The sequence below is a fragment of the Chenopodium quinoa genome, unplaced genomic scaffold (genome assembly GCF_001683475.1).
Source record: "Chenopodium quinoa cultivar QQ74 unplaced genomic scaffold, ASM168347v1, whole genome shotgun sequence".
NCBI lineage: Eukaryota > Viridiplantae > Streptophyta > Magnoliopsida > Caryophyllales > Amaranthaceae > Chenopodium > Chenopodium quinoa.
This window is the reverse complement of record NW_018745170.1, coordinates 3051340-3064269: the sequence shown is the minus strand read 5'-3', so window position 1 is coordinate 3064269 and position 12930 is coordinate 3051340. Positions and strand designations below refer to the sequence as shown.

At 39.5% G+C, this 12930-nt stretch overlaps 1 protein-coding gene and 1 pseudogene across 1 annotated transcript; one reads left to right on the top strand and one right to left on the bottom strand.

Annotated features, from left to right (window-relative positions):
• The first annotated feature begins 930 nt into the window (after positions 1–930).
• Positions 931–6002, top strand: LOC110710135 (protein KINESIN LIGHT CHAIN-RELATED 2-like). Its single transcript, XM_021888389.1, has 3 exons — positions 931–1385; positions 2062–3979; positions 5292–6002. The coding sequence occupies exons 2-3, from the start codon at positions 2064–2066 to the stop codon at positions 5512–5514; spliced, it is 2139 nt and encodes a 712-aa protein (XP_021744081.1). The 5' UTR covers positions 931–1385; positions 2062–2063; the 3' UTR covers positions 5515–6002.
• Positions 6003–6058: 56 nt separating this feature from the next.
• LOC110710137 lies at positions 6059–8522 on the bottom strand (annotated as a pseudogene).
• Between the last annotated feature and the right edge of the window lie 4408 nt (positions 8523–12930).

Sequence of the window (12930 nt, the reverse complement as noted above, 5' to 3'; positions counted from 1 at the left end):
ATTTAGAGATGAAAGTAGAGTACAAGAGCTTTCTAATGACAGGTCACATGCCCAATTGAGGGAGAAATGAAGAAGTTATGAGCGTTTGAAATTTAGCTGTCCAGACAGAACCGCTGAAGCACCCACTCCACCTTTTAGAGCGCCCGCTCCATCTGGAATTGGGATTTTTGGCCGAAGGTTTGGAGCGATCGCTCCCCTCTATGGAGCGACCACTCTGCTCGAGCGGAGCGACCGCACTAGAGCCCCTATTTCGTAGCAGCTTTTTTTCTTTTTGTTTTTCTTAACTTGCTTTTTAATCTTGGCCTTTTATTTGTAATCCAAGGGGTGTAATTCAAGAACTCTAAGTTTGTTTGTAAAGTCTTTAAATAATGCTAAGCTTGCTTTGAGGAACAAGTGTTGCTTAATTTTGAAATCAATGAGATTTTCTTTCTTTTTAATCTCAGTGATTATTTGCTTTCTTTGTGATTGCTACTTTGTAATCTTTGTGGTTACATCTTAATCATAGCCTTACTTGGTGGTGGCTTTGATTAAAAACCCGTATTTCATAAATCTTGGTGTTTTTGAGATAAGTTTATTTTGTGTTGTTTATTTGAAATTGTTGTTAGTTGATTTTCCCCTCTATTTTGGTTGTTTCATATCAAATATTGTGGGGTTAATAGAACATTGTGAGAGTAAGATATGAACCCAACAACCAAAACTATTATAAAACAAATTTGAAAAAACGGACTTTAAAAAAATGTGGGCCAAATATCAAGAGAGAATAGAGTACTCTTCGAGGGAGTACTCTTCTATCTTCTCGAATTTTTGCATTAAATATTCACCTCGAACTCACAAGTCCCAAGACGAAGCAAATCCAAGTGGATGACACATGGGCGAACTGAATACATAGCAAAATAAGCCTCAAAGAGATAATAAAATCTACAAGTAATGTCCGTCCATGTGCATACAAGCGCACATACAGAGACTTAGAAACTCTCATACACTCAACAAGAATGAATGTCCTTCCATTTTTCCTAATTCGTTATTCGCGCCAACCTGTAAACTAAGCAAACCACCCAAAATATTCATTTTATTTCCTTCAAAATAGGAAATTAAATTAACAAAAAAATTTGGCAAATGGTGGTGGGAGAAAGGTCACCTTCTTTATTTTGCTTCAAAATTAATTACCGTTCCATCCCTTTCTTCTGCTAACCCCCTTTTTAAATAATAATATAAATACCCATTAAATTTCTATTTTCAAAATTTTAATTTTTTTGGTTCATTTTTCATACCTACATTTCCTCCTCAAATTATTTCATTTTATTTTTTTTCTGGGTGTTAAACCCAGAAAAAAGATTCATTCTTGCATTCGAGGGAAGCTTTTGGAAGATTTCTTATTAATTAAGGTGTGTAATTTCTCTAGTTTTCGTGTTTGTTTAAGCAATGTGGGTGTTGTTTGTTATATTTGCATAATGTACATGATTTTTTGTTGTTCTGTTTATATTTGCAGGTTTTTATTGAATTTGTGTTGGTTCATTGTTTGTTTAAATAAATTATATACATTTTCATATGATGTTGGAACTTTGCCATTGTGGATTTTGTGTTAATTTTAGATGTTTTGATGGATAAAAATTTGTATTATTGGATTTTGCTAAATTACACTCTGCCTGTATTCTGTTTCATTGATTTCCTGTTTTGATAGGAGAAAAGAGAAATGCTGTACTCCCTTTGATATCTAATAAAATTTCATTTGTCTTTTGGAAACATTTACGAAAGGTGTATAAAATATGAAATTAGTGGGTTCGGTTGGTTAATGGCGAATTAAATTTTTAATATAAGTGAGGTTTGATTGATTAAATGAATGATATAAAAACCATGTTTGATAAAGTATAAGTGAATGAAGAAGAAATTATATGAGATTTTGATTAGGATTATGACTTTTGAGTAAAGCAAGACTTTTATTTAGGAACAAAATGTGGGTAGAATTTTCATTTTCATTTTTAAGGTAAGTGTTTCGGTATTTCTTGAATTTAATTGCACATTGTATATTAGAATGTGGATTGACACGATTTTTCAAAATAGGAATGCCTGGATCGGATATGAATGATGATATAGAGAGGAATTCAAGCCATAATGGGAGCTTATATAACTTCAAAAGAAGCCATAAGAACCAACATGCATCACCAATAAGTCCTCTGAGTCCTGGTTCTGCTAGTATTGGTTCAATTGATCTAGCAGTCCTTAATGTTGTTGACAACTCAATCGAACAATTGTACCAAAATATCTGTGATATGGAAAGCTCTGATGAATCCCAATCAACTCATAGCGTGACAAGCTATGGTAATGAATCGAGGATTGATTCTGAGCTCCGACATCTTGTGGGAGCTGATAATGTTGTGGATACTGAGGAGGATATAAAGGAGGTTGTTGTGGAAGAGCAACATGATAAAACACCACAAAGTGTGAAGAAGAAAAAGAAGAAGTCGAGGAAGATTAATAAGGGAAGAAAAGTGGAGTGGAAGGATAATGATGTTGAAATGATTAGTGAGAAGCCTCCTAGTGGCAAAAGGAATGCCTCAAGAAGATCGATATCAGGTTCTTCATGTGAAGATAAGTTTTTTAAGAACCATAATGCAACTGGTAGAGGAGGTGTGGAGAAAGGAATTGACAACCCGGACTTAGGGCCATATTTACTTAAGAAAGCACGGGATATAAATACATTGGGAGACAACCCGAAAAGGGCATTTGAGTTTGCCCTTCGAGCAAAGAAATCATTTGAGAGTTGTGCTAATTCTGACAAGAGGCCAAATTTAGATTATGTAAGTTGTTTGCACCTGTTGGCTTCAATGCATTGTGCTGCAGGAAAACACAAGGAAGCCATTCCTCTTCTAGAACATTCCATAGAAATTCCAAACATAGAGCTAGGCCAAAGCTATGCCCTTGCGAAATTTGTGGGGTGCATGCAGTTGGGTGACATTTATGCAATGATGGGTCAAATAGAGGAGGCAATTAATCTCTATAAAGTTGGTTTAGAGATCCAAAGAGCTGTTCTCGGAGTAAAGGACCCCCGTTTTGGAGAGACCTGTCGGTATGTAGCAGAGGCTTATCTTCAAATACTTGAATTTGATGAGGCCGAGAAGCTTTGTAAAATGGCTCTGGATATCCATAAAGAAAATGGCTGTCCCCCTTCAATCAAAGAAGCTGCAGACAGAAGATTGATGGGCTTAATTTGTGATTCAAAGGGCGATTATGAAGCTGCCCTTGAACATTATGTATTAGCAAGCGTGGCCATGCATTGCAATGGGCAGGAATCAGATGTTGCAGCTGTTGATTGTAACATTGGAGATGCATATTTAGCCTTGGCTCGATATGATGATGCAATTTTCACTTACAAAAAAGCACTCAATGCTTTCACGTCTAGTAAAGGCAAGAACCATCCAACCGTTGCTTCAGTCTTTGTTCGTTTGGGTGAGCTTTACAGCAAGATAGGGAAATTCAGCGAGTCAGTATCATATTGTGAAAGAGCCCTTGAGATCTATTGTAAGCCACCACCCAAGGGTACCAATGTGGAGGATATTGCAAATGGTTTGACTGATCTTTCTGCTATTTATGAGTCAATGAATGAGCTTGACATGTCCATTAATCTACTGAACAAGGCACTTGAACTACACAGTGATGAGGCATCACAGAAGAGCAAGATTGCTGGAATCGAAGCTCAAATGGGGGTGTTAAATTTTATGCTAGGGAATTACTCTGATTCATATACCTTCCTTAAGAGTTCTGTTTTGAAGTTTGAGGTTTCAGGGGAAAAGAAGTCTTCCCTTTACGCGATCACTTTGAATCAACTAGGCCTTACCTGTGTACAGCTCTGTCTAATTTCTGAGGCTGCTGAGCTCTTCGACAAAGCCAGGAGTATTTTAGAGCAAGAATATGGATTGTTTCACCCTGATACTCTAGGGGTTTACAGTAATCTTGCAGGCACTTATGACGCCCTTGGTAGGTATGTATCCATCCTCCCACTCTTGCATAATATACCACATTGGTTCTTCACTTATAGTGGCAAGAGCCCATAGGTATGACAAATTCCACTCTAGTAACCTGTACTTTCTTCACTTTAGTGTTCTGTGATTGTAAAAGTAGTTTCACCTTGGCAATCATCCTTGAATGTCATTGAACTTTCCGTCTAAAAATGACATGTCAATTATACTGAGGGGCCGTTTGGTTCGCGCGGGGGAATCGGAATGGAATGAACAAAGGGAATGTAGGAGAATGGAATGAAACCCTTTCCAAGTACTGTGTTGTTTGGTTTTCAATAAACAAAGGGAATCACCATCACCACCACACATCCCCTTTCTTCACTTTTCCAGCCACCAGGAGCCACCCCATCGCCCAGCCACAACGTCGACGGAAATCGGCAGCCCTGGGCGCACCTCCCCCACCCCTCGCAGCCCCTAACCTCCCCGGAAAAAACTTCCACCACCACGCAAAAACCCTAGAAAACACCATCCCTCCCCTTAAAAACGCCGGCCAACCTTCCCCCGCCCTCGAAACCCTAGCCGCTAGGGTTTCGAGGGTGGGGGGAAGGTCGGCCGGCGTTTTTAAGGGGAGGGATGGTGTTTTCTAGGGTTTTTGCTTGGTGGTGGAAGTTTTTCCGGGGAGGGGAGGTGTTTTCGAGGGGAGAGGTGGGGGAGGTGCGCGGGCTCCGGCGAGTTGTGGGGGAAGTGCGGCGAGTCCGGCGGTGGGGACTAGGTCCGTGGCGAGGTGGTTGGGCTAGTTCCGGCAAGTACAATGGTGGTGGGTATGGTGGCTAGGGAAAGGGAATGGGAAAGTCTGGGGGGGTGGGGAATCAATGTAGACTAAAAATGGGTGAACTCAAAAATAAAAATGGGTAAAGGGAATCAAAAAAGTGTCAAACAAACAACAACAAAGGGAATGATATCAGTTCATTCCGATTCCCTTTGATTATTAACCCCAACCAAACGGCCCCTGACACTAGAATTAGCAAGAATGAAACAAGTTATCAGCCATTATATGGTTCACAATCCTTGTAGTAGACGTATCTTTAAACTATTGGATTGAAACAGCAGGTAACTACTACATTAATTTGTCAAGGACTTCTAGTTTATAAAGCACCACAAAAAGAAGTGATTATTTGGGATCAAGATCAGTATTGAAGGATGATAATGGCTTTCTCATCTCTAAGGAACTTATTATTATTAGACAAAAACATTCTTTTCATCAATAGCTTCTATCTACATTTGATTTAAACTTCATTATGTAATTTCTCTGACATTACCCTGTATGTAAAACAGATGGGATGATGCAATTGAGCTATTGGAATTCGTGGTGGTGATGAGAGAAGAGAAGCTCGGAACAGCTGATCCTATTGTGGATGAGGAAAAGAGGAGGTTGGCAGAATTACTAAACGAAGCAGGGAAAGCGAGAAGAAGATATTCTAGGTCACTAGAAACACTCCTAGACAAAAATATGCAGAGTGGTCTGATAGGTACAAAAAAACAACTGTCTGGGATGTAGACTTCTTGTCTACATTCCATTCTTTTTCCAGCTCAGGAGAAGATTTTGTTCTGCCCCAGTTGTAGACTTCGTATCTCAGAGCAGCAATGAGCCTAACTCCAATGAGTATTTTAAAAGCTTGCTGCTTCTCAAGTTACGACTGTATATTAGCCATGAAATGCTTAACAGAGTTCATAAGTTTTCTGTCGGTTTGTTCCGCTCATGTATAGTAATATTTGTATTAAAACTAACGGTCGAAATGGAATGTTTTTCTCACGAGGAGAGGTTTGTAAAATGTATAAAGGGAAGGTAGATATGGAAATGTCTTTTTTTTTTAAATTTGTGTTCAGATTACTGTCGGCATTCTTGCATACTCGGATAAACCTGAAACTGACATGAATATGTTTCTATGATGTTAAAATTAGCTATAGGCAACTACAACCAGTTATAGACTAGAGTAATCCTTACTTGAGATGATTTTATGATTAAAACAGATACGGGAGTTTTCTATGTCAATATTAATCAAGGTAACAGAAAAAACAGCCAAAAAAAGTTAAATAAGGAGTATTCAAAACTTTTACTATAATGACAATGTAGGTCACATGGCCAAGATTGGTACAGGACAAATTCAAATCATGAACCTCCAAATACATTTCGGATTTAGGTACAGTTTGGTTTAGGTCCAGTAAATGGATACAAGTTAGTTTTGCCAAGTCTAGCTAAGGGAAGATCTAAGAGAAGATTCATATGCATCTTGTGCACATAACCAACTCTATAGAATTATACAACATAGAGAGAGCTTTAGCAAGGATTGAAATAATCTTGTAAATCAACTTAACTTGAAAAACAGTTCTGACCTCTGATTACTACATTTGACCTTTAGAAAACTCGCCATATGATTGTCCCTGATGGAGAGTGTACAGATGCTTGTCCAAATAGGTACTGTAAGCAATAAGCGACATTACCATACCAGATCATCTTGATCACTTTGATGTAACCCTGCTAGATGCCGGTCCAGATAATTAACGCATACTTTGTCTACAATCTACGCAGCTGATAACTACAGGGACTCAATTTGCTTCTCGAGCTGTAAGTTCCATCCAGTTGCTCCAATGCACGATATAACCTCTATTTGTACAACTATGCATAATTGCACAGCTTTCTACTTCGCAGAAGACTCTAAAACAACTCACTTTGAACTGGACTTTGTCCACTGTAACGGTAGAATTTTTGACTTAATTTTGCATCTAACAAGTGAGTCCAGGCCTGTTTTAAACATCACATATAACCATTGATGTAAGACCAGAGTCAGAGGCTCCACTTAATGTAGCACCTAAGGCTTTAGCTTGCAGTAGGATATTTAAAGCTCCTTCTGAGACCAGTTCACCAGGAATCATTATTGGAATACCAGGTGGATATGGGCATATCAACTCTCCACATATCTTTCCGACAGTGTCCTTGATACTCACCCGTTTTTTCTTGGCAAAGAAGGCTTCACGTGGATTCAGTAGCATGCTGATATCATTTAAGGGCTTCAGATCAGCGTGCTTCATTCCCTGCTTCTTCCTCCAACGCAGGAAGGAAGATGAAGACAAATTCTTGACCCCTAAGACTAGCCTGTTGACATGCTCATTACAAGTTCCTGGAGTAAATGGAAATGTAATGGAATGAGACCCAGTGAGCTCAGAAATTACTCTTTGATCCTTGAATAAGAAGTCATCAGCTTCATAGCCACTGAGACCAAGATCATAGAAGCCAAGAGTCAACCGTAACGGATCGATGGCAGGAAACTCATCGTAATTAGGAAAATTAAGGATCGAGATGCCCGGGATCTGTTCCATCGTTTTCTTGGCCTCCATTGCCAGATGGATTGCATTTTCAAAAATCGTTGATGGGTTCTCTCTAAGTTGACCTGCAGCAGCACCCAGTGACTCAGTGAGGCTAAAAGCAGGTAACTTGGGCTAGTACTCTGAAGGGTCTGGAGGCATCTGCAAAGTTTTTCCCTATCGACAAGTTTTCCAGATAGATGTAACATTGATGACTGAGTAAGAGAGCACAACACTTTATGAGTGGATTGAACAGCCAGATCAGCACCTTGTTGGAGGGCTGAAATAGTTGTTAATGTCACAATTGTAAGTAGAACATGGGTACTATACATAGAACATGGGCTGAAATAGTTGTTAAACCAAAGTGTTCACGAGTACGAGTAGTTGTTACAGCCAATATACATAGAACATGGGTACTATTGTAAGTATTATATCAACAACCTAAGCTAAAAGCCTAAAACCACATTTCCAGATCATGCTAATGTCACAAGCCTCAAAGACTGAATTGTTGTTACACAATTGAAAAATAAACTCAATATTTCATATTATAAACTAATACTGAGTATGTTAAATTCATACTTGACAGATTAAAAATGCTTATTAGTCTATACACCCAAAATGCAACACAAGAAGTCTAAAATAGACTCGGTACTAATTAGTGTGTTTTTGGTACAATTGACTAAAAAAATAAGTGTAATGGTACCAATAAAGCAAAAATTCTAATCAATTCCAATAATTTTTTTTTAAAAAAAAAAAATATATTATTTTAATACCCAGAACACAATAATTTATAGTTTTATACCCACAAATTACAGAGCCCAAATTCAAATACTGAGATAAGAATTTGACGCGATTGAAGCATTGAAAAGGATGAAAAATGAAAACTTGCCTTGGAATTAGAATGTATTCTTACAGTTGAACGGCTTGCTGAAGAGTTGTTGGAGCAGAATTTGAAAGAGAAATTCTGTTGAGAAAATGAATATAAGAAACTAAAAGCAGCAAATCAATGGAGAGAGAAAGAGGGAAAGAGAAGGCTTACGAAGTGGGGGAAAGGCGAGGAAGTGGTAGCCATTGCAGCACCTTTGTGTTAGATAAGCAAGGTCGCTTTCTTATCAATCTGTTTCCCAGAGCCCCGTATCCTATGGCCTGTGGTTGTGGCCTTGTGGAGTTGTGGGGTTATGTTAAGGGGCTGGGACCACTGGGTCGGCCGGCTTCGGTGAAAAAAGTTGACTCATTTTAGGCAGGGCTCAAGTTCGTGCAAAAAATAGCGCACTTTCCAGGCTATTTTTTGCCGAAATTATAAATACATTAATAATTTAATTTTAGGCTGCGCAAAACCATAAATATAAAATTAAAAATTTGGGTTGAGCTAGCCCGAAACTAAATTTCGGGCCAAAAAAATTTCTACCTAAACTTGGGCATTTTTTTTAGCCGAGTTGAGAGATCTGGCGGATTTTTTTTCTTTTGGTGTTTATAAAGCCACAAGCGCGGATGATGAGAAACGATCCCAAGATCCCTTGAAATAAAAAAGGAAGCTCTAACCACTTGAGCTATCCTTCACTCTCAAATCTAGCGAAAATGGATGAGAGATAAAATTGCATTACCAATTGTAGTTGGTGTGAGAGTAAAGTGATGGTCCTTTATTACTAACGTAGTATGGGACAAGATCAAAGGGATGGGTTAAGAAGAAAAATAGGGTAAACATTTAGGAACGAGGGGAGTAACATTTAATATCTTAGGGTAAAATTAACATAAATAAATTCAATGCTTATAGAGAGTATTACAGATTAACAGACTACAAATCTCTATTATAGAAAGTATAAGCCAACTAGCCAAGGGAGAGATCTTGGTATCCACCTATAATTACCTTAATATCCCTATTCAATTTAACTGTTGGATTAGGACATTATGAACAATTACCTTCCCTTTTATTTTCACCTTCATTGAACCTTCTTATATACTTCCAAGTTCCATAAATAAGATCAATTATGTTGGTGTTTACTTCCAAACTAATCTTCAAAATCTCTACGGTTCCTATTTGGGACTAACATAATGGCTAGGAGCATAACTTGCTCTGGTTCATGAAACTCTTCATTGGGCTAAACCAACCCCACGTCAAAGAAGAATTTAACCACTTATAAGCCTAGTAATATTAGGGTCATAGGTCAGTCATACCCCCTTTTATTCTTTGATGCAAGTTTGAACAAGTTTTTCGTAAAAAAAAAAGTTTAAACAAGTTAATTAGTTTTACTCATATAAATAGTTTTACCGCACCCAGTCTACAATTGATTTACTAATTATAAATATTCTCAAACATGAGAGTTAGGGATAGCTCAAATGGTTAGAGCTTCCTTCCAGATTTCAGGTTATCCTAGTAATATTGGACTTTCAAACGTATGGCTAAAGGTCAAATCTCACTAAGCTCATTCTATGATGCATTTTTCTAACATTCTCACTCCTAATACGATCATCCTCCTCACCAAAACACACACACACACAGATCAAATTGGAAAAATGATATCATCACCAATATACGAACTAGACAACTTGGTCCTAATCAAACTGAATATATATGAGTAACATGTCTACCACCATCTTTTTTTGGATGTGCAATGTGATGAAAATAACATTGAAAAACAAAATCTTACAATAAAACAATAAGAGGTCGTTTGGTTTGCACGGGGTAAACGGAATAGAATGAACTAAAGGAAATAAAGAGAATGGAATGAAAAACCCTTGCATTTACTTGTTGTTTGTTTTGAAAAAAAAAGGGAAACAAGCACCAGTCCCACCACTACACAACCACCTATTTCCTTCACTTCCTACCTTTTCCAGCCACCACCCAGCCAACTTACCACTCCTCGTCGCACCTCCCCCACCACTCGTCGCCCCTCGCTGCACTTCCCCCACCCCTCGTCGCCACTCCCCCTCGCAAAGCTCTCCCTCCCTCGAAAAACTTCCCCCAGCCCCGAAAAACCCTAAAAAACCCTTCCTCTCCTCGTAAAACAATCAGGCGCGCCTCCCCCCCCCCCCACCTTGGAAACCCTAGCATTTTTAGGGTTTTTTGTGGCTACGGGGAAGTTTTTCTAGGGAAGGAGAGCTTTGCATGAGGGGGGGGGGGGCAGGGCGGCGACGAGGGGCGGGGGCGGTGCGGCGAAGGGTGGGGGAAGAGGGGCGATGCGGTGGCTGGGTTCTTCGGTAGTGTGGGAATGTAGGAAGGTGGTGGTGTAGTGTTGGCTAAGGAAAGGGAATGGAAAAGGCTAGGGGGGTGGGGGAATCAATGTAGAATAGATTTGGGTGAACTCAAAAATAAAAATGAGTAAAAGAAATAAGAAAAGTGAAAGGGATGGTGTCCTTTGAAAAAGTGTATTATTCCGATAGAGGGTTCAGAATTAATTAGGAAAGCTAATTATTCAGTGAGTTCAAGTGATCGGAATGCCTAGCTGGAGGCTGCTTCAAATCAGTAATAATAATGAATAATTAACATTACAGCTTGCTCTTCACTGAACCCTTTGGGTCACACCCAATCATGTAACCGAACCAAGGCGACGAATTAATCCGGAGGATTAAAAAAGTCGATAGAGATTTTACGAACTAAGACGTTGGATTCCGAGCTTAGAGCGTTGAAGCCGAGCGTCGAACGTCAAGTCGATTCAACGAATCAAGAAGACGAGAAAATAAGTCAAACGATAAGTCAACGTGCAAAGACCTAGCCTCGCGTTGGCCTAGCCAAGCGAGGGCTAGGCGTGCAAGGCTAGCAAAGCTGCTAGCTCTGCGCTAGCCTCGACCGCAAGCCCAGCAGCCACGCTTGTGTGCTGGCTGGGCGAGCTGGTCAGGCAGGCTAGCTAGCAATGCCAGCCCGCAAGCACATAGCAAGTGCGCCAGGCTAGCACGCCATTGCGTGCAGCAAGGCTGCTGGCCCAGCACGCTTGCGTGCGCTGCCAGCCAGCGAGGCTAGCACGCCATATTGCAAGCGCCAACAACTAGCTGGGCTTGCGAGGTAGGCCCACCCGAGGGCCAAGGATGCCAACGCAACATGCCTTGAGGCCCAAGGCTTGGGGTGTGCCATGCACATGGGGTTGGTGGGTTTATGCTAGCTCTCCAAGGATGGGTTTGTGGTCCTTACCTACTCCCTCCCTCATGTTGACACTTGTCATTTGACTATTGCATAGCTTATTTAATTTAATTTGGAATTAAATTAATTGCTTGTTTTTTTATTTCACTAACTCTCACACATGGAAAGTTGATGGAAACTCTTGGGAGTATTTTCTTATAAATACCCACCTTGGGTATTGGGAATACTAACTTGAGTTGGTGAACTCTAAGGGATCTCCAAAAGCGAAAAAACCTTAGTTCGTAAACTCTAAGTTATTTTTGCTCTAGCCCCGTCTAAGCTACGAGTAGGGGCCGGTTCTGGTTCGGTGAACGAGGGTGTGAGCCGTCAGAGGTTTCGCACTTGTAGAGCTTGAAGCTTTCAAGTCCAAGCTCATTGAGTGAGCGAAGCACGCGTCTAGGGTGAGTTTCTTTCTTTCTCCTCTTTATGTGTTCGTGTTTTGTTCATTTGCATGCTTTTGTTTATGTTGTAATTATTATGCATGCGATCCGGTTTTCGGGTTTTGTTTCCGCGCGGTGTCGGACATCGCAAAACCCAACAGCGGTATAAGAGCCTCTTGCATTTAATTTTTACAACTAAAAATTAATTAAGGTGATTTAAATGGATTTAAATTTCTGGTTTAGCATCCTAATTAGATTAGGTGCTCGTTTTTAATTAGATTAAAATCATATTTATGCTAATTTTGGCTTACGAACCCCGATTTCGACTCAAAAATAGTGATTTTTGGGTGGAATCGACGTTCTAAATCATTCTTTACTCACAAAGTGCTTAAAAATGACCTTCCAGAAGCAAAAATCCACCCAGAAAGTGTTTTTTAGGGGTTTTTCGTTTGGAACGAAATTTTTTAAATCTTTAAACCTTGATTAATTATGGCATGCAATTGTTGGATTATGTGTTTGATTATACCATTAATCTTCTTCAATTTTACACCTTATTAAGCATGTTTATGAAGTCATATTGGTGCTTAATTTGGTGAGCTCTTAATTTCATATAAACTTGAAATTTCACATTCTTGCAGATAATACTAGTAGAAAAAAGCAAATGGGCACCGAGGAATTCGCACTGGTTCTTAAAAACTGGTGGGAAAAAATGTGTTGGCACCGGTTAACCGATGCCTTTGTTTTAGAAAATGAAAACCAAAAAAAAAAAAAAAATAAGAAAAGGCACCGGTTAACCAGTGCCAAAAACCCTTATATTCTCTAAACCTACCCTTTATACTCCCTCAGACCCTCTCTTTATCATAATCCGCCTTTCTCATATTCTCTCTCATCTCTCGTTCTTCCGATCTCTCGTTCTATCTTATCTCTCTCATCTCTCATTCTCAGATCTCTCTCATTTCTCGTTCTCAGATCTCTCATCTTCTTCTTCCTCATCTGTTCTCTCTTCTTTATTTCTTCCTCATTTTCGAAACCTTATTCGACGTTTCGAAACCATCGCCTTCGCCGTTCATGCAACCATCAGCCGCCGCCGTTCATGCAATCACCAGCCGCCGTTCTT

Bases quoted from the DNA above. Each gene is read 5' to 3' on its own strand.
- LOC110710135 (XM_021888389.1), top strand. From the start codon at position 2,064: ATGCCTGGATCGGATATGAATGATGATATAGAGAGGAATTCAAGCCAT. The intron at 3,980-5,291 runs GTATGTATCCAT...TATGTAAAACAG, and splicing joins ACTTATGACGCCCTTGGTAG to ATGGGATGATGCAATTGAGC.